This window comes from Herpailurus yagouaroundi, unplaced genomic scaffold (assembly GCF_014898765.1).
Source record: "Herpailurus yagouaroundi ecotype Mexico unplaced genomic scaffold, PumYag 28, whole genome shotgun sequence".
Taxonomy (NCBI): Eukaryota; Metazoa; Chordata; class Mammalia; order Carnivora; family Felidae; genus Herpailurus; species Herpailurus yagouaroundi.
This window is the reverse complement of record NW_024412376.1, coordinates 10,842,224-10,859,527: the sequence shown is the minus strand read 5'-3', so window position 1 is coordinate 10,859,527 and position 17,304 is coordinate 10,842,224. Positions and strand designations below refer to the sequence as shown.

Sequence of the window (17,304 nt, the reverse complement as noted above, 5' to 3'; positions counted from 1 at the left end):
CCAGTGAAGAAACCGGGCTTCAAACCTGGTGGTCTGACTTGGGAGATATGTTCCAGCTTCTACACCACACCCCTCGTGATGGGTCCGCTTGGGTTCTGTTCCCAAGTTCAGGGCTGGAAGGCCCATGATGGGAATATCATAAACACGTGCCACAGAGAAGGCAGGATATAGGAAAGGAAAGAGGAGAAAAGGAAAAGGAAAGAAATGTAAGGGAAGGAAAAATGGTGGCCCCACTAGCTTTTCACACCTAACTTTATGTGCAAGAAGCAATTGTCCTCCTTTGTCCTGGCTTCCTAACTCTCACTTCTCGAATGCTCCTCGGGAGCCCAGGATCGGCCAACCTGGAGGGCGTGGCCATCAGGGAAAAGCCCATGCCCAGAGAGGACACGATGCTGGGGAGCTGTGTGCAGGCCCGATGTAGACGCAAACACTCAGGGCAGCACGGTTTGCACCCCCAGGGGAGGTGGGGCAACTTGCTATGAACCCAAATGGTAAGAAGCCAGGAGCAGGTACCCCGATGCAGTGTCAGGAGGGTGCGCTGTCTTCCTAATGGTTGTCAAAATCGTCATGCCTCCTGAAGGCTACGTCCAATTATTGTTCCTTTTAGAGTCCAGGAATCCTTTTAGATTAAAAGCTTAATCTAAATCCTTTTAGCTTTAGATTAGATCCCAGGCCAAGCAAGAGTGGGGAGAAGTTGATCTAATGATGAGTTTCTGATCCTTCCTCCTCCTCCATGGGCTTGTTTCCTTCGAGGAGAGCAAGGCAGCAGGCCTGTGTTGCGGATTTGCACATCCTCTTAGCTTTTCCTCCTCAGTATTTCACAGCCTCTCGAAGGTGCCCTTTAAAGGCTACTTTGCGTGGAGACAGCAAAAGCAAATGGCAGAGGAGGCCGTTTATTGCCCACACCCTTTGGAATAAATCACAGGGCTGCAAATGCCACCGACCCTCTGTCCTTGTTTATGGCCTGCAACTGTGGCGAAGGCTGTTGGCAGGGCGTGACAGAAGCTGCTGGGCCTCTAGGGGAGCCGAAAGGGGGGGACCCACAGAGCGCTTGCTGACTCACAGCGTCCTGCTCCGTGAGCCCTCTCGGGGTGAGCTGGGGTCTATGTCGGAGCAGTGGGGGTGTTCCCACAGGGCTCATGCCTCTCCTCATGGATGATGCCAGAGGTGACCCTCTGCCTCCAGAGTGTGGCGAGGAGGTGGGACAGCTTTGTGTCCAAGCTCTGCACTCACTTCCCGAGTGTCAGAGCTGAAGAAGACCTCGGGGGCCACCGACTTTGACCCTACTTTTAAAAAATAAAGAAAATGGCTCCCCCCAAATGGGAGGGATTTGCTCAAGCTCACACAGGGTAGCAGCACAGCCAGCCTCAGGGGCCCTGCCTCCCTCCCTGGAGCCTTTTCATTACATCTTGTTGAGTGTTTATTGCTGTGTAATTGTGTGTGTGTGTGTGTGTGTGTGTGTGTGTGTGTGTGTGTCTACTTTGTCTTTTAAAACTTATTTTTTTTTTTTATTTATTTTTGGGACAGAGAGAGACAGAGCATGAACGGGGGAGGGGCAGAGAGAGAGGGAGACACAGAATCGGAAACAGGCTCCAGGCTCCGAGCCATCAGCCCAGAGCCTGACACGGGGCTCGAACTCACGGACCGCGAGATCGTGACCTGGCTGAAGTCGGACGCTTAACCGACTGCGCCACCCAGGCGCCCCTACTTTGTCTTTTAGGGGAGGAAACTGCAATTGTTACCTTCATGTGTCATCACAGCCTTTCAAAATCAAAGAAGTTGAGGGGACGCCTAGGTGGCTCAGTCGGTTGAGCATCTGACTCTTGATTTCGGCTCAGATCATAATCTCATGGTTCATGGGACCCAGCCATGCATCAGGTTCTGAGCTGACAGTGCAGAGTCTGCTTGGGATTCTCTCTCTCCCTCTGTCTCTACCCCTGCCATGCTCTCTCTCTCTCTCTCTCTCCCTCCCTCCCTCTCAAAATAAATAAATGAACATTAAAGAAAAAAAAAAGTTGGAAGCTTTGAGAAGAATGTGGCGCATTGGCTAGAGTCACCTGGAATTTTCAAGGATGTCGCGTCCAAGTTAGAAGTCTCCATGTTGAGATAAGTTGGAGGTAAAAAAAACCCTTGAGCTCTGGACAGACACAGAGGCCAGCCAGAGTGTGTGTGTGCACGCACATGCCTGTGTGAGTGTGTAGGGGGAGGATGGCCTGAGATCAGCCTCCGCTGGAACCAGGACTTGGCCATAATCAGTCTCAGTCAATCTCAGCCGGGTCCAAGGAAGAGCCGAAAGAGGACAGACCAGGTCTTAGGAGACCATCCATCCACTCAGCCACACTATCCTGGTAGGAACCTGGGGGCCAACCCTACTGCCAAAAAAGAAGCAATCTCTTTATCTCTGGGTCAAAACCTTCAGCTTAACAAGTTCTGCCCTACATGAGAGGCAGGAGAATAAATTCAACAATAAAGCACATTACAGCCCCTTTCTACTTGAAAGTGCTCTGTCCTGTCCATCTCCCCTCCTCGTTGGTGATGCTCACCTGTCCCTTAAGCTGCCTCATGCCCCACTGAACCATTCTCACCAAGGTCAGCTATAGCCTTCCGATGACCAGACAAGTCAACACTCTGATTCCCCATGGCATTGAACCTTGTTGACCGCTCCATCCTGGACACCCAGTATCCTTTGCCTCTGTAGCCCTCTCTAACCCATCCTCCTCGGTCTCCTTCTTGGCACCCTTTCCATCCTCTCATCCACTCCCTTCTCAGCCGAGCCCACTCTCTCTGGGTGACCTTGCCACCCTGCGACCAATCACTTAGGGGACTGATGACCCTCACTTTGGGCTGAATTGTACCCATTCACATTCACATACTGAAGTCCTAACCCCCGGGACCTCAGAATGTGACGATATTTGGAGACAGGGATGTTAAAGAGGTAATTAAGGTTAAATGAGGTCATTGGGTGAGCCCTGATCCAATATGACCAGTGTCCTTAGAAGAAGAGATTAAGACACAGATATGCACAGACAGGAGACACGGCAAGAAGACAGCCATCTATAGTCCAAGGTGAGAGTCCCCACAAGGAACCAACCCTGTAGACCTCTTGATCCAGTCTGTGCTATTTGTTACTGCAGCCCTAGCAAATTAATACACCCCCTCAGTCTGTATCTCCAGCCTCTGCCTCCTGCCTGAGTGCCAAACCTGCAAAGCCAGCTGCCCTCCAGCACCTCTACCTGAGGCACCTCAAACTCGAGTTCCCACCCCAAACTCGTCATCTTGTTCCCCACACCTGCTGTGCCTCCTGGACTCTCCACCCCGGTGGTAGGGCCACCATTTCTGCCTCCTGCCTCCCACTCCACCACTCTGCGCTCAGCTGCCAAGTCCTATTGGTCCCTCATCTCAAATATCGCTTGAGGGGCACCTGGGTGGATCAGTCAGTTAAGCACCCTACTCTTGATTTTGGCCCAGGTCATGAGCTCGTGGTTGGTGGGACTGAGCCCTGCGTCGGGCTCCATGCGAACAGTGTGGAGCCTGCTTGGGATTCTCTCTCTCCCTCTCTCTCTGCCCCTCCCCCATACTCTCTCTCTCTCTCTTTCAAAATAGATAAACTTTAAATATCGCTTGAATTTGTGTCCTAAAAAAGTGGACTTGGCCCTGTATTTCAGTCCCTTGGGTACCTCTCCAGGCTACGCCTACTCTACATCATTCTCTTCTGAATCTCCCTCACAGTACTGACTCTGGTCAAACATCTCTCTGCCAGGTTCCCTTTGGACTTGATGGTTGTTCTGAACTATTTCTTTAGCTCCTGGCCAGGCCATCTGTCCTGGCTAATGTCTTCAGTTTCAAGCCCTGGAGCAGGCTGCCTAGTCTGTCACTCCTGGAGCCCCAGCTCCAAGCTTCATTAGCCATGTCAGCATATATGGTTAACCTCAGAGTGGAGACCAAAATGGTCTCTCTTTGTAACCTACCCCTGCGTGCATTTCTATAATTCTCTGTCTGTTAAAAACACTTTAACTGAGGACGCTGGAATGCTTGGTTCAGAAGCAGTAGGGATGAGGGAAGTTGGGGGCTCTGTTTTCTCTTCTCAGCCAGTCTAGGGGCAAGAGAACCTTGAGGGGTACAGAGGACAGAAGGTGGGAGCTGCCAAGGGGGGAAGAAGCAGGCTGTTTCAGAGTCTGCTGAGGAGAAGAAAGGGCTACCCGGCCTGCCCAGCTGCAGCCGGAGAAGAATGCCTGAGCTGTATCTCCGTGGGGGTCCCTGCCACATCCTGCTGCAGGACCAGGATGGAGTGGTCACCCCACTAAGAGGTACAGAAGGGCAAGGCCGAGAAGATGAGAGTGCAGTGGGTGCTCAGACTGTTATTCCATGGCCTTAGGAGTTAGCCCTAGAGTCATACGGGTCTCAACTGCCGACCCCACAGCAGGCCTCAACCAACATGCCTGGCACTGACCAGAACGTAGAACACTCTCAAAGCCTACTTGGAGTGAACAACAGGTCTAGATCTGCCGTTTAGCACTGGTCTGGGAGAGATTGTAGCTGTTTGAGGCAGGCCAAGATGGCCCCAAAGAGCTCAGAGTCTGGGCTGGTTCCAGGCAGAGTCGTGTGGGCAGGCCAGACCCTTGTGGGGCTCCCTGGCTTAGCCATAACTTGTCCCTGCCACACAACTCCATGAAATGTCCTTGTCCAGAACTAGCCCTACTTTCTTGAGCCAAGGCTTCATGCAGTTCACTTGCCAATTTTGTCCCATTAGGCTCAGTATTGGTACTCCAGGGGTCCATGCTATACCCCCTTAGAGCCATGGAAGCACTTTCTCACCAACCAGGAGTTCTGGGGATAAATTTCCACCAAACACCATGCCTCTGAGTAGGGGGCCTTCTGGATTTAAGGCCTTTTCCTGGTCTTCATGCATCAGACATTTTGGTTCTAGAGAGCAATGTTTCCCTTTTATCATTGACTAGGTGCCGTGGGGGGAATATTTTAATACTGAACTAGACACTTTACATGTGTTATCTGATTTAATCATCAGATTCAATACTTTAAGGTAGATATTATTAACTCTCTTTTTGGATGAAGAAACCAGGGCTTAACAAGGTTACATGGCTGGCTAAGGTCGCAGCTTAGAAGTGGCAGAGCCAACGCTCAAGGCCAGGTCAATTTGATCACAAATCCCACCTTAACCATGTTGGATCAGTAGTGCCTACATCACTGACTGTTCCATCTGTACAGAGGGTCTATTCATATCAAATGATAAGGTGACCATGGAGGAACTCAAAGACCAAGGAACTCGGACCTGTAGATTTGAGTCCTTTAGTGACTACCAGGCATAGATCCTGCCCACAGGCATTTCAGGACTGCTGCATGCTATCCATTCATCCATGCATCCATCCATCCATGCATCCACCATCTATCCATCCATGCACCTGTCCATCCATCCATCCACCCATCCATCCACTCATTTATCCATCCATGCACCTGTCAATCCATCCATCCATCCATGCATCCATCCATCCATCCATCCATACACCTGTCCATCCATACGTCCATCCATCCGTCTGTCCATCCATCCATCCGTCCGTCCATCCGTTCATCCATCCATCCTTCCATCCATCCATGCATCTGTCCATCCATCCATCCATCCATCCATCCATCCATCTATCCATCCATACACCTGTCCATCCACCCGTCCATCCATCCATCTGTCCGTCCATCCGTCTGTCCATCCGTTCATCCATCTATCCTTCCACCCATCCATGCATCCATCCATCCATGCATCCGTCCAATCCAGTCATCCAGCTAGCCAACCAAGCATGCTTTTCATGCATTTATAAAACATTGCTATCAATCAGAAGCCATTCTTTCTGCCCTCCATCATCTAGATCCACATCCCCTGCATGTGACCTTAGGCACCCAGCCAGACTGAAAGTTAGCCCACCCACTTTGCTGTGAAGAAGCCATTATAAAGGGAATCCTGGGCACATTTCATGGCTCAGTGTATTTGAGAGTCAATGCCTTCCCAGGGGCAGTCAGCACCCTATCTCCTGTGGCAATTCTCTAACCTCCTTTCTCGCCCATACCTCTGTCACCCCCTTGCAGTTCCTCTGAGCTTCACGGATCTGCTCAGAAAGGGTTCTGGCCACAGTATCCTTGGGCCAAGGAAGAGGTGGCAAGGTCAGCCCACTCCCCCATTCAGGGGGCCTGCAGAGAGCCACAGGGGGTCATCAGTGGAACACGGCCCACCTGTCCGCATCCTCCATTTATTTCCTGAGGTTGAGCAGTGGTGAACAAGAAAGCTGTACCTCGTCCAGGGTTGAGGGGAAGGAGATCTCCTGCAAGTGGAACTGAGGCACACACTGCAGGGTGATGGTGAGGACGACTCCCAGGCAGCCCAGGTGCACCCGCGCGGCCTGGAACACCTCCGCGTTGCTGGACTCGGAGCATTCAAGAATGGTCCCATCAGCCGTCAGCAGGGTCAGCGCCACCACCTGGCAGTGGGAGAAGAGTCGCACTTCAGAATCTGGGTGGGTATTTCCTGGAGACTTCGGGTGAGGCCCTCCCTTCCCTGTTTGTCCTTGGAAGTGAGGCCAGGTATCACCTATCCCCTGAAGGCCAATGCCACCTGGCCACAGGGGACTGGGGAAAGGAAGGCTAGGTCTGGGCAGCATCGGCCCTCAGCAGGGAGGGGCATCCATTCCATGAGGTTCCACGGGAACTCACCACTGCCTTGCCTGTTTGCTGTGGGGATGCAGCAAGGCTCCCCTCTGTGCAGAGGACATCAAAGGTGAGACCGGGCCCCAGTGAGCCGTGAGGTGCTGGTTAACGGTGCCTCGCAGGGCACCTGGGTGCCTCAGTCGGTTAAGTGCTGGACTCTTTCTTTCAGCCCGCGTTTCGTGAGTTCGAGCCCCGCTTTGGGCTCTGTGCTGACAGTGTGGAGTCTGCTTGGGATTCTCTGTCTCCCTCTCTCTGCCCCTCCCCTGCTCACTCTCTCTCTCTCAAAATAAACATTAAAAAAAAGAAGAAGAAGAAGACGTTAAGAGCCATTAAAAGAAAGGTGCCTTGCAAAGGAAGGGAGGATGTGTGTGCATCTGGGCTAGGGCTGTCCCCGCTGTCCCAGCACAGCCCAGGGGCCAGGGGCCCTTGCGGCCTCTCTCTGCCTGTTGCTCCTCTCGGGCACCATCTCAGCCGAGCTGAGAGTTCATCCTCTCTTTCGGGGACCCACTCACCTCAGGAACTAGATTCTTGGCCACAGTCAGAAACGTCAGTTTCTGCAAAGGGTGGGATACTCAGCAAGAAACGGATGATTAACTCCAGTCTCTCACCCTTGGCCCCATTTCCAAAGGAACCCTCTTTCATTGCCGTGTAAGTACTTCTCCACACTCTGCTACCTGCTAATTTGAGTGGAAATTGCTTTCGACGTGTGTGACTCGGGGTGAGAGAACAGAGAAAGCCGAACTAATTCTAATTAGCAGAGACCGTGGCCAGAGGGGAGAAATTGGCAGAAATGGGGCGCGATGGCCACCGGTAGGCGTGAGGATGTCAGAATGATTTCTATAAAAACCAGATTTTGTCTAAGACCCAGAGCCGTAAATGACAACTGGCTAGTGAAACCCCTCAGCAGGGTCCAGCATCAAACAAAGGCAGGCACCGCTTTACCAGCTGTGTGACCCTGGGCGTGTGATTCAACCTCTGTTTCCTTACCTGTAAAATGAGGGCAATAACTATCTCAGAGACAGTGTGTGAAGTTTCCAGCCGAGCGTCTGGTATACAGTGGACATTAAAGATGTCAATCCCCTCCCCCGACCCCTGCCATCGGCATAATGCATACAAGAAAACAGCAGCATTCTCCCACTGCTTTTCCTGGGGCTGGTCCTGCTCAGCTGAGCTTCCCAAGAGAAGGAGCCAGTAAATCTCACACGCATCTTGATTTGTGGCCACTAAGAACTACTCCATACTGTGCTGACCATTTTTTAGAAACTGCCATCAGCCCTGGATAGCAGACCACGACTGTGGCCTAATCTGGGGCGGGGGGGTTGGCTGTCGTGCTGCCTGTCAGGCCCCGTTACCACTGGGCTCTCCTGGGCATGGAGCCCAGCTTTCAGGGGGGAGGTCATGGCATGTCCACGGAAGGCTCCAAGCACCTGGGAATCGAGTCCCACAAAACCCAGCACGCTTTGCTGCAGCAGCTCTTACCGATGGGAAGAGAGCAGCATGATCACCAATGGGCGCTCAGTGTTTCCCCTTCCCCGGCTCACGCCCTTCCCTCCGGATGCCCCTATCCTGCCTGGGGCGTCTCTGGGGCTCTTGTGGTAGAAAGAGGGAGCAGAGAAGGAAAAAAGCAACCAGAACCAGGGCACAACAGTGATGAGAAAGCCAAGTGCTGTTTTAAGGAAAAGAATGAACTAGGTTTCCCTCGCGGTGTTGGAGAAAACAAACACAAAGCAAAGTGAATCTCTTAGAAATTGCTTTGGGCTGTTTTCTTCTGCTCTCAGAGCTGCTCCGAGCCTGGAGCACAGGGGACCCAGCTCCCAGGAGTCACGTTCAGACAGTGCTTGCTGGGGTGTCCGTCTACCTCAGCACGTCGTACAGGAAAGAGCCATACACCTGGCTAGCTGACTTAAGCGATCTGTGTGGTCCAACCCCCAGCCATGCTGAAATTTCTTTGATAACACAGAGGGTGAGCTCCAGAAAGAGCCCTGTCCTACAGGCAAAACCCACCACTGACATTTATTGAGCACTAACTGTGTACCCTCTGCTAAGCACCCCAGATGCATTGCTGTTGTGACCATCCCCATTTTCCAGGTGAGCAAACTGAGGTAGCCTGAGACAGAGACTTCACCCAGGTCACACAGACAGTAGTGGTAGACTGGGATACAAAATCCAAGCCCCAGTGTTTAGCCATAATGCTCCAGTGGCCAGAGGCCCCATGGTCCCTGGGGCGGATGAGCCCTTGCAGGTGTAAGGAAGTCCCTCTATACCTTACACTTAGGAAGTCCCTCTAAATACTGAAAGTTAAAAAAGTGTGTCCTCCAAACGGCTGCTTCTGACACAAATCACGAACTGTCCTTGGCTCGGCCATGTATTTAACTTCTGCTATCTCATATCCTCCTCCTGGGTTGAGGATTATTCTCTCCAGATTACAGATGAAAACAGGGATGTCCAGAGGAGCAAAGAGCTTGCCTCCCTGCACATACCGAGCACATACCGGAGGCAGGTTTTGAACGCAGACCTGAGTCGACAATCTGTATTCATAACCAGTTCCCCAAACCAGATTCTTGTAAAGTTTAAACACTGCTTTTCAGGGGCGACTGGGTGGCTCTGTCGGTTAAGAATCCGACTTCGGCTCAGGTCATGATCTCGTGGTCTGTGAATTCGAGCCCCGCATCCGGCTCTGTGCTGACAGCTGAGAGGCTGGAGCCTGCTTCAGATTCTGTGACTCCCTCTCTCTCTGCCTCTCCCCTGCTCGCACTCTGTCTCTTTCTCAAAAACAAATAAAACATTAAAACTTTTTTTTAAAAAAAAAAACCCTGCTTTTCAGTGAAGGTCAGGTACAGATCCAGGCCCACATGTGCTGGACCCCACCCCAGGTGGCCTCGGTCCCTGTCCCGGCCCCTCCTGACTTGCTAACCTGGAAAGACCTCTTGCCCTGTCTGGCTCCTGGCTCAGACCTTTCAGGGGGAGGATGGAACCTCTTGCCCTGCTTGCCCTTTTCCACAGGGTGGCCAGGAGGCTCCTGAGAGGCAGGGGTGCCTCAACATGCATTGTGCCTCCTTCATCACTTGTGTCTGTGGGGGATGAATGAGATTTAGAGGAGATACTGTGGCTGGAGGGCACCTGCCAAATCTGTCAGAGGGGCAGAGCTGGGGTGGCTCTGAGGCTTACAAGGAGCAGAGCCAACACTGCCCACGAAGCCCTTGATTTCCCAGGAGCTTCGGTGAAGAGGCCCCATCCCATCCCCCATCTCCCCCCGCCCCCCCACCCCCCACCCCCGTCCCCGGCAGTCAGTGGAGCAGAGAAGCAGGGGACTCACCAGGGTGGGTAGGATGCCATGTTTGATCCCTGTGTTGTGCGTTCCGGACCCAATGACGCCCCCTGCAGTCACGTCTGACACAGCTCCCAGGCTGGGCTCAACAGGAGGGGCAAAAGGGACACAAGGGACCAGTCAGGCTCCCCTGAGACAATTCCCACCCCCTCCACTGGGTTGCAGTGCGACGCTCCTCAGAGCAGAAGAATAGATGCATCTCTTGCCCGGGTTCTCGCTCCGAATGTACCATGACTTAGCTTGTCTGACTTGTTGGCCTTTCTCTTCTCTGAGCCTCGGTTTTCTCATCACAGTGACCTATTAGAGAAACTGGTAGGGGCGTGGCTCACTCAGCTCTGCCTGCCTGGCTCTGGGGTTTCCCCTTCCTCTGTCCCCCATCTGCCAACAAGATCTTCACCAACCAAAGGCCCAAATGCACCTGCTAACACCTCTCTAGACCCAGACTGTCAAGGCCTGCGAAGTCCCTGAGGGAGTGAGCTGATTCAAACAGCTCACACAGCTGTCCCAGGAAGGTGTGAGCATCCCTGAGCTGTCAGGAAAGGAGGGGGAGGAGACTGTATCACCTCCAGGCTCAGAAACTGTCAGTGGTGGGGGAATGGGGGGGCGTCTCGGTGGCTCAGTCAGTTAAAGCCTCCGGACTCTTGATTTCAGCTCAGGTCATGAGTTCAAGCCCCACTTTGGGCTCTGTGCTGACAGTGCGGAACCTGCTTGGGATTCTGTCTCCCTCTCTCTCTGCCCCTCCCCTGCTCACTCTCTATCTCTCTCTTTCAACAGTAAATAAATAAACATTAAAAAAGAAAGAAAGACGGGGCGCCCGGGTGGCTCAGTCGGTTGAGTGTCCGACTTCAGCTCAGGTCATGATCTCGCGGTCCGTGAGTTCGAGCCCCGCGTCGGGCTCTGTGCTGACAACTCAGAGCCCGGAGCCTGCTTCGGATTCTGTGTCTCCCTCTCTCTGTGCCAGTCCCCTGCTCGCTCTCTATCTCTCCCTCAAAAATAAATAAAACATTTTTTAAAAAATTAAAGAAAGAAAGAAGGAAACAAAGAAAGAGAGAAAGAAACAAAGAAAGAAAAGAGTCAGGGGCTCCTCGGAGCCCCCATGATAAACCCACATCTCTCAGCCCAGACTTCTGGGCCTTGGAAGGAATAATACCAGAACTGTGCATGCACAGGAAGGACCAGGGTCCTGAAGGGGAGCAGGACCGCTCTGGAGACCTGTGCTCTGGGGGCAGGAATTAGAAAGATGTGCCCAGATCTCGGGGTGAAGGAAAAAGAGTGGCTCAGGAGTTCAAAACTCTTACTTCTTAGGAGTGTTCTCTGAGACATCCCAGCCCTAGCTTAAAGGAGAAGGCAACTGATGTTTACTGAGGGCCCCCTGGGTGCCCAGGCGATGGGTGCGTTGTATGCTGCAAGATATATCTTCACAATAGCCCAACCCCCCTCAGTTTATACTGAAGACCTGGGCTCTGCAAGGTAAAGCAATGTGCCCACCCTCTCGCAGACACAAAATGGGAGACTGAGGATTTGACACGCCCTGGCTCTCAGCACAGACCTGGGGCCCCTGAGGCAGGCTGGGCCCCGCCTCCCAAAGACGCTGGAGGACACCTGCTGTTAATGATTAGAAAGTCTAGTCTCAGACCTTCCTGTGGATGAGACCTGGGGGCTGTCCTGGCAGAACGGGAAGAGGACAAAAAAAAAACCCACAAAAAAACCCCACAAAAAAACCCTTTCCAGCCTACCCGTACCCACCCGCCTCCACCACCTATGTGTCTAGTCTTGTCTCTTTGTCCACATTAGTTTAGTTGGGTTACTTCTGAAAATACCAGAATCTTAAAGAGGACCATAGAATCCTGCCCTAGGGACATCTTCCAACGTGTGGAAAGGCATAGCTCAAAGATGTTCATCACAGCATTAGGTAGACCAGTGAAAAACTGAGAACAATGCCCAGCAGGGGGGTGGTTAATCGAATTGCAATGTGTCTTCTCCTCCCCATGAACTTTACCGGACAAAAAAGCAGTTCGGAAACAGGCTCGTGACCCCGGTGTTAAGAGAAATAAACTGGATAAAAGTGAGGCCCTCAGGGAGAAGGGTCAAGGAAGGAAGGATTAGACTCTGACCTCTGAGGGGCTGGAGATAACAAGCCAAGGGGAAAGATCACCTCCAGAATCTGTGGAGCCAGATGACAAAGCCAGGTGAACAAGAACTGACATTTAGTGAGCTCCTTATGTGGGGCATCTTTCACTCATCCAGTCCCCTGAGCACCCTGCTTTAAGACCCATTTTCTAGATGAGGACACTGAGGCCCGGACGGGTCAAGGAACTTGAAGCAAGATGTGCGCCCAGGCCACCTGCTTCTAGAGCTGGGGTCTCCACCTTGCTGCCGTCCTGCCTCCGCTGGTTCACCACACAGTGGAACGTTCCAGAGCCTTCTGGCTATGTAAGCCACTTTGCCTCAGACCCCGGTTTCTTCATCTGTAAAAGGGTTATATTCCTCATCTGTTGAGCACCCAGCGTGCAGCCTGATGGTGTGGGGCTTCCCTTCACCCCCCCGGCCACAGACACTCCTGAAGTTCCCACAGCTGTCGACCTAGGCTCCCCTGAGGCACGCAGGATAGGACATCCTGACTCCTGAGTGGCAGAAGAGCCCATGCGGGCAGTACTGGAGGAGGACTGGGTCCCCAGGGAGGACAGGGACATATTACAAGCAGGGCGCAGAGATGCTTCAGAGTCCAGAAGCTAAAGCCCGTAGTTGATAGACCATGTCTCTTCCTGTGGTCCTTGTCACAGATTCTGTCCCAGCATCTGCTCATAGGTCCCTGCACGCCCCCCACACTCTCCCCCTTTTGGACTTCTCTCTCTTTAAGTGCTACCTGTTTTCTTTCTTTCTTTTTTTTTTAACTTTATTTATTTTGAGAGAGAGAGCGAGAGCGAGAGAGAGAGCAGGGGAGGGGCAGAGAGAGAGGGAGAGAGAGAGAATCCCAAGCAGGCTCTGCATTGTCAGCGCAGAGCCCGATGTGGGCCTTGAACTCACAAACTGTGAGATCATGACCTGAGCCGAAATCAAGAGTCAGACCCTTAACCGGCTGAGCCACCCAGGCGCCCCTCCCGCTCCTGCTCACAACGTTCCCTCTGCCTGAGTCCCTTCTCTCCTCTTTCTTTCTGGTTTCTTCCTGATCATCGTTTAGGACTCAGTCCAGGAGCCCCTCCTACAAGCTTGCTGATTCCCATCCCTCACAGCGTCCTCTGCCTGCCGAGCCTGAACCCAGGGCCCCCTGAGAGCCCTGAAGTGTCCCAAACACCTCTCTGACATTGCACCTATCGTCCTGCATTATGCTTAACACTTTGTGTGTCTGTGTGCCCCTCGCCAGCAGCTCCTTGCAAGTGGGATCTGGGTTTTATTCATCTTTGCCTCTTCAGGGCCTGAGCAAGACCTGCACATGCTAGACGCTCCATAAATGTTTGAGTTGCCATGATCTTTGGAGAAGCAGGAGCAGGATGGTCTCCGGAGTAAAACAGGTGTAGCGATGCCTCAGGGCCTGTGATTAGAGAGCTAAGGCAAACGGACCCCACCCCGCCAAGACAAACCACAGGATTCCATGCGTGCAGTTTCCGGTTGCAAAGAAAGTGCTACCCCGATATCCAAAATACAGTCACCTTTTTCCAATGGTTGAAGTTCTACACTTAGACATTCAATCCTTTGGCTTTGTTTGCCACCTGTTTCAATGGAAAGCCCCTGATCTTAAACCTGAGCCATCGCCGACTCCTCGTCCGGACGGAGAGAGGAGTGTAGCCACAGGGAGGTGCCCCAGGAAGTCAGCATGCCCTCCCATTCCTCCATGCTTATTTTGCACATTTTTCTGTCTGGGTCCATACTGTTGTTCGTTGCGAGTTTTAAGAAAAATTTAATCCAGGGGCACCTGGGTGCCTCAGTCAGTTAAGCGTAGACTCTTGGTTTGGGCGCAGGTCATGATCTCATGGTTCATCAGTTCGAGTCCTGCATGGAGCTCTACGCTGACAGTGTGGAGCCTGCTTAGGATTCTCTCTCTCTCCCTCTCTCACTGCCCCTTCCCCACTCATGCTGTCTTTCTCTCAAAATAAATAAATAAACTTAAAAAAAAAAAAAAAAAAGCAGCTCTTTCTGCCCACACATCCTGGCCCTGTGCTTTAATAAATTCACCTTTTTTGCTCTCCCCTCCCCCAACCCCCCCTGCCAAAAAAAATTTTAATCCATGGTTTTCCTGCCCCTTTACAAGACTGTTGCTTAATGCTTGGCCCATCTCTGGCTTGTTTCTTCTATTCTCACATGAGTCCCTGAACTCACGGGGGATGGGGAGACAGATACCCCCTGGGGGAGGAACAGGGGTCCAGAGGAAGAGGATGCGCCCTGGGGAGTGTTTCTCTCTCTCCTGCCAGATCCTTGAGTGTCCGGCCAAGGCCAGGGCAAGGGGTGGTGGGCAGTGTTGGCCCCCCAGGAATGGAAGAGCCGTTCTTACTTGGACAAGGCCAGGCCATGCTTGCCCAGCTGTGGGTGCAGGTCAGACAGGAGAATGCCGGCCTCCACAGTCACCTGCTTCTTCTCTGTGTCCACCTGCAAGAGACCAGCACAGGCTGGGATGAGCCAGGCTATCACCCAACCCTCACCCAGCAACCGCATTCCCGTGAAGATGAGCATGTCTGTCGCAGCCTGTGGTCAGCTCAAGCTGACCTCTTGCTGCAGGCAGCTGAAGGGGGTGTGGGCAGAGCCCTGGAGTGCTGGGGCTGTGGGAATACAGTCATCCCCCCTTATCTACAGGGGATAATGCGTTCCAAGACCCCCAGTGGATGACTGAAGCCACATCTAACACTGAACTTTACATGTACCATATTTTCCCCATATGTTTACCTATGATAAAGTTCAAGTTATCAATTATGCACAGTAAGAGAGTAACAACAATAACTAAAGATAAAATAGAAGAATTATGACAATGTATTTAATAAAAGTTACGTGAATGTGGCTTCTGTCTCTCTTAAAATATCTTCTTGTACTGTCCTCAGCTTTTTTTGTCTTGTAAGGATGTGAGATGATACAATGCCTACGTGATGATGAGATTAAGTGAGATAAAGGGCTTAGGAATTGTGACCTAGGATTAGGTGACTGTTGGCCTTCTGATAATATGTCAAAAGGCAGATCATCTGCTTTCAGAGGGTGGTTGACCTCTGAAACCACGGAAAAAGAAACCACAGATAATGGGGGGACTGGTGTATTCTGTGTAACCCCTTCTTCCCACAGGGGAGGAAATAAAGAGCAGGGAAAAGAAGGGGCTCACTCAAGGTCACTGCCATAACTCCACCTACTCCCAACCCTGCCCCACCTGGACCAGAAGGTAGGATTCCTGGATGGTCGTGCATAATCACCAACTAAGGAGGGCCTATTCCTACAAGGGCTTGATTCTACCAGATGGAGTCCCAATTCTCCACTTATTCTCACCGGGGAGGTCTTAGGCAAAGACTGAGGACGGGAAGGGGACAGAAGTTCCCTGCCACACACAAGAAGGGTTCTAGAAGACCCCTGGCAGCCCAGGGAAGTGGGAGTAGACTCTGCTTTCCCAGGGAGGAGACTGAAGTTCAGGGACTTTAAGTTGCTCACCCAAGGTCACGCAAGCATCGGAGGCAATGAGAGGAGAATTTACATCTGTGGGACTCCAAATCCCAAGCTCATTTGACTGACCCTGAGCACAGAGCTGGGCAAAATCAATTGTTGGAGCCCGATCCTCACTAATTAGCAATCAGAGTTCATTACTGCCATGACTGACATCTTGACCAGAACATTTTCTATGGGGTGGAGACTGTCAGCCTGAGCAAAGAAATAAATAATAGAGAGAAACCTAGAACTTCGGCCAGCAGGGCTGGGGGTCGGCGGGGGGCGGGGGGCGGGGGTTATTTGGCAAAAACTGCAGCTCAGGGGAGCCGGCCCTGTCAGGAGAGAAGGCCCTGTCTGGCCTCCACTTCCTGGCAGGTGCCTGACAAGTGCTGGCTGAAATGCATGGACAGCATCCCAGCACAGCGCTGGTGTCAGACCCCCAAGTTTGTGCCCAGCTCTGCTACTGATTGGCTGTGTAACCCTAGGCAAGTCACTTGCCCTCTCTGATCTTGTTTCCCCATGTGTAAAACTAGCTAGATGTAAATCCTTCCGGTCTGGGACTGTGAGTCCACCTCTGGGGATCTGATTTGCCATTTTTGTTCTAGAGAAGCAGAGAGGAGGCACTGGCAGGAGGAAGGAGACGAACATTCTCTCTGTGGCCACAAGGAGGCGCATACAGCTGTCAAGAAGCCTGAGCAAGCCCAGGGAGGGCTCCGGGGAGGGGTCACGGTGGGCAGGTCAGAAATTGGGGTGTCTCTTTGGACTCAGGGGTAGGGAGGGGATCAGGCCTGGGGGCAGAGGCTAAGGAGTTTCCGCCCAAGGTCTGGGAGGGAGGCTGAGGCTGGGGGAAGCCGAGGGCTCTGAGTACCTGCAGAACCCGGTTCATCTTGCCCATGTGGATCATGAAGCCATCGGTGCACGCGATGTCCGAGGGTGAGTGGCCACCTCCCACCACCTTCACCCGCTTGTTCTGCTGCCTGGCCAGGGCCAGCACCTGCCGAGGCAACGCTGGAGTCAGCCGGGGGCCAGAGGCCTGGCAGGGCCTGCAGGGGTGTGGGCCGCCCAGGCTGCCAAGGCCCCTGCTCGGCTGGAGGCCGCTGTGCGGTCCAGTCAGGGAAAGAGAGCCAGGGTGAAGAGCCAGGAAGTGAGCGGCACGCAGAGCGGAATCATGCTAAGATGGGACTCCCACGCCCCTTCCCTGCTGCGGCTGGGAGCTCCTCGGTGGGCACACCCGATCACACCCTTTGCCAGCACGAAGCCTTCTGAGGGCGCCCTAGTGCCTTCAGAGTCAGGTCCCAGCTCCTCATCCTGGCCTACACGGGCTCAGCGGCCTCCCAGGCTGGAATGAAGGCTGCTGGGGTGAAAGTGGCTTCCTTTGACTTTGTAGCTGTGTCTCTCCCGGGCCCAGCCCTCGTCTCTAGTGATCACGGAATGAATAAATTAATTAACAAGTGCATGGTATCACTTACATGAATCCATTCCCTTTTACCCTCACTTCCCTGCTCCAAAACCTCACATCTGCTACCCGGAACACTGGCCTTACAGCATGTACCACAAGGGGTTCCGTGAGCAAGTGAGACGGAGAAGGGTTCTGTCCTCCCTAGCTCCCTTCTCCACCCACTGCGTACATGGCATGTTTAAGACTACAGGCT

The 17,304-nt window shown here is 52.7% G+C and overlaps 1 protein-coding gene across 1 annotated transcript in view; it reads right to left on the bottom strand.

Annotated features, from left to right (window-relative positions):
* LOC121022590 (L-gulonolactone oxidase) overlaps window positions 1-17,304 on the bottom strand; it is a 37,804-nt gene that overhangs the window by 14,107 nt on the left and 6,393 nt on the right. The window contains exons 3-6 of the mRNA XM_040463863.1: window positions 16,521-16,646; window positions 14,526-14,620; window positions 10,025-10,115; window positions 6,297-6,482 (exon numbers count right to left, since the gene is read on the bottom strand). Coding sequence (XP_040319797.1) covers window positions 6,297-6,482; window positions 10,025-10,115; window positions 14,526-14,620; window positions 16,521-16,646 — 498 coding nt within the window. The remainder of the gene's footprint in view (window positions 1-6,296; window positions 6,483-10,024; window positions 10,116-14,525; window positions 14,621-16,520; window positions 16,647-17,304) is intronic.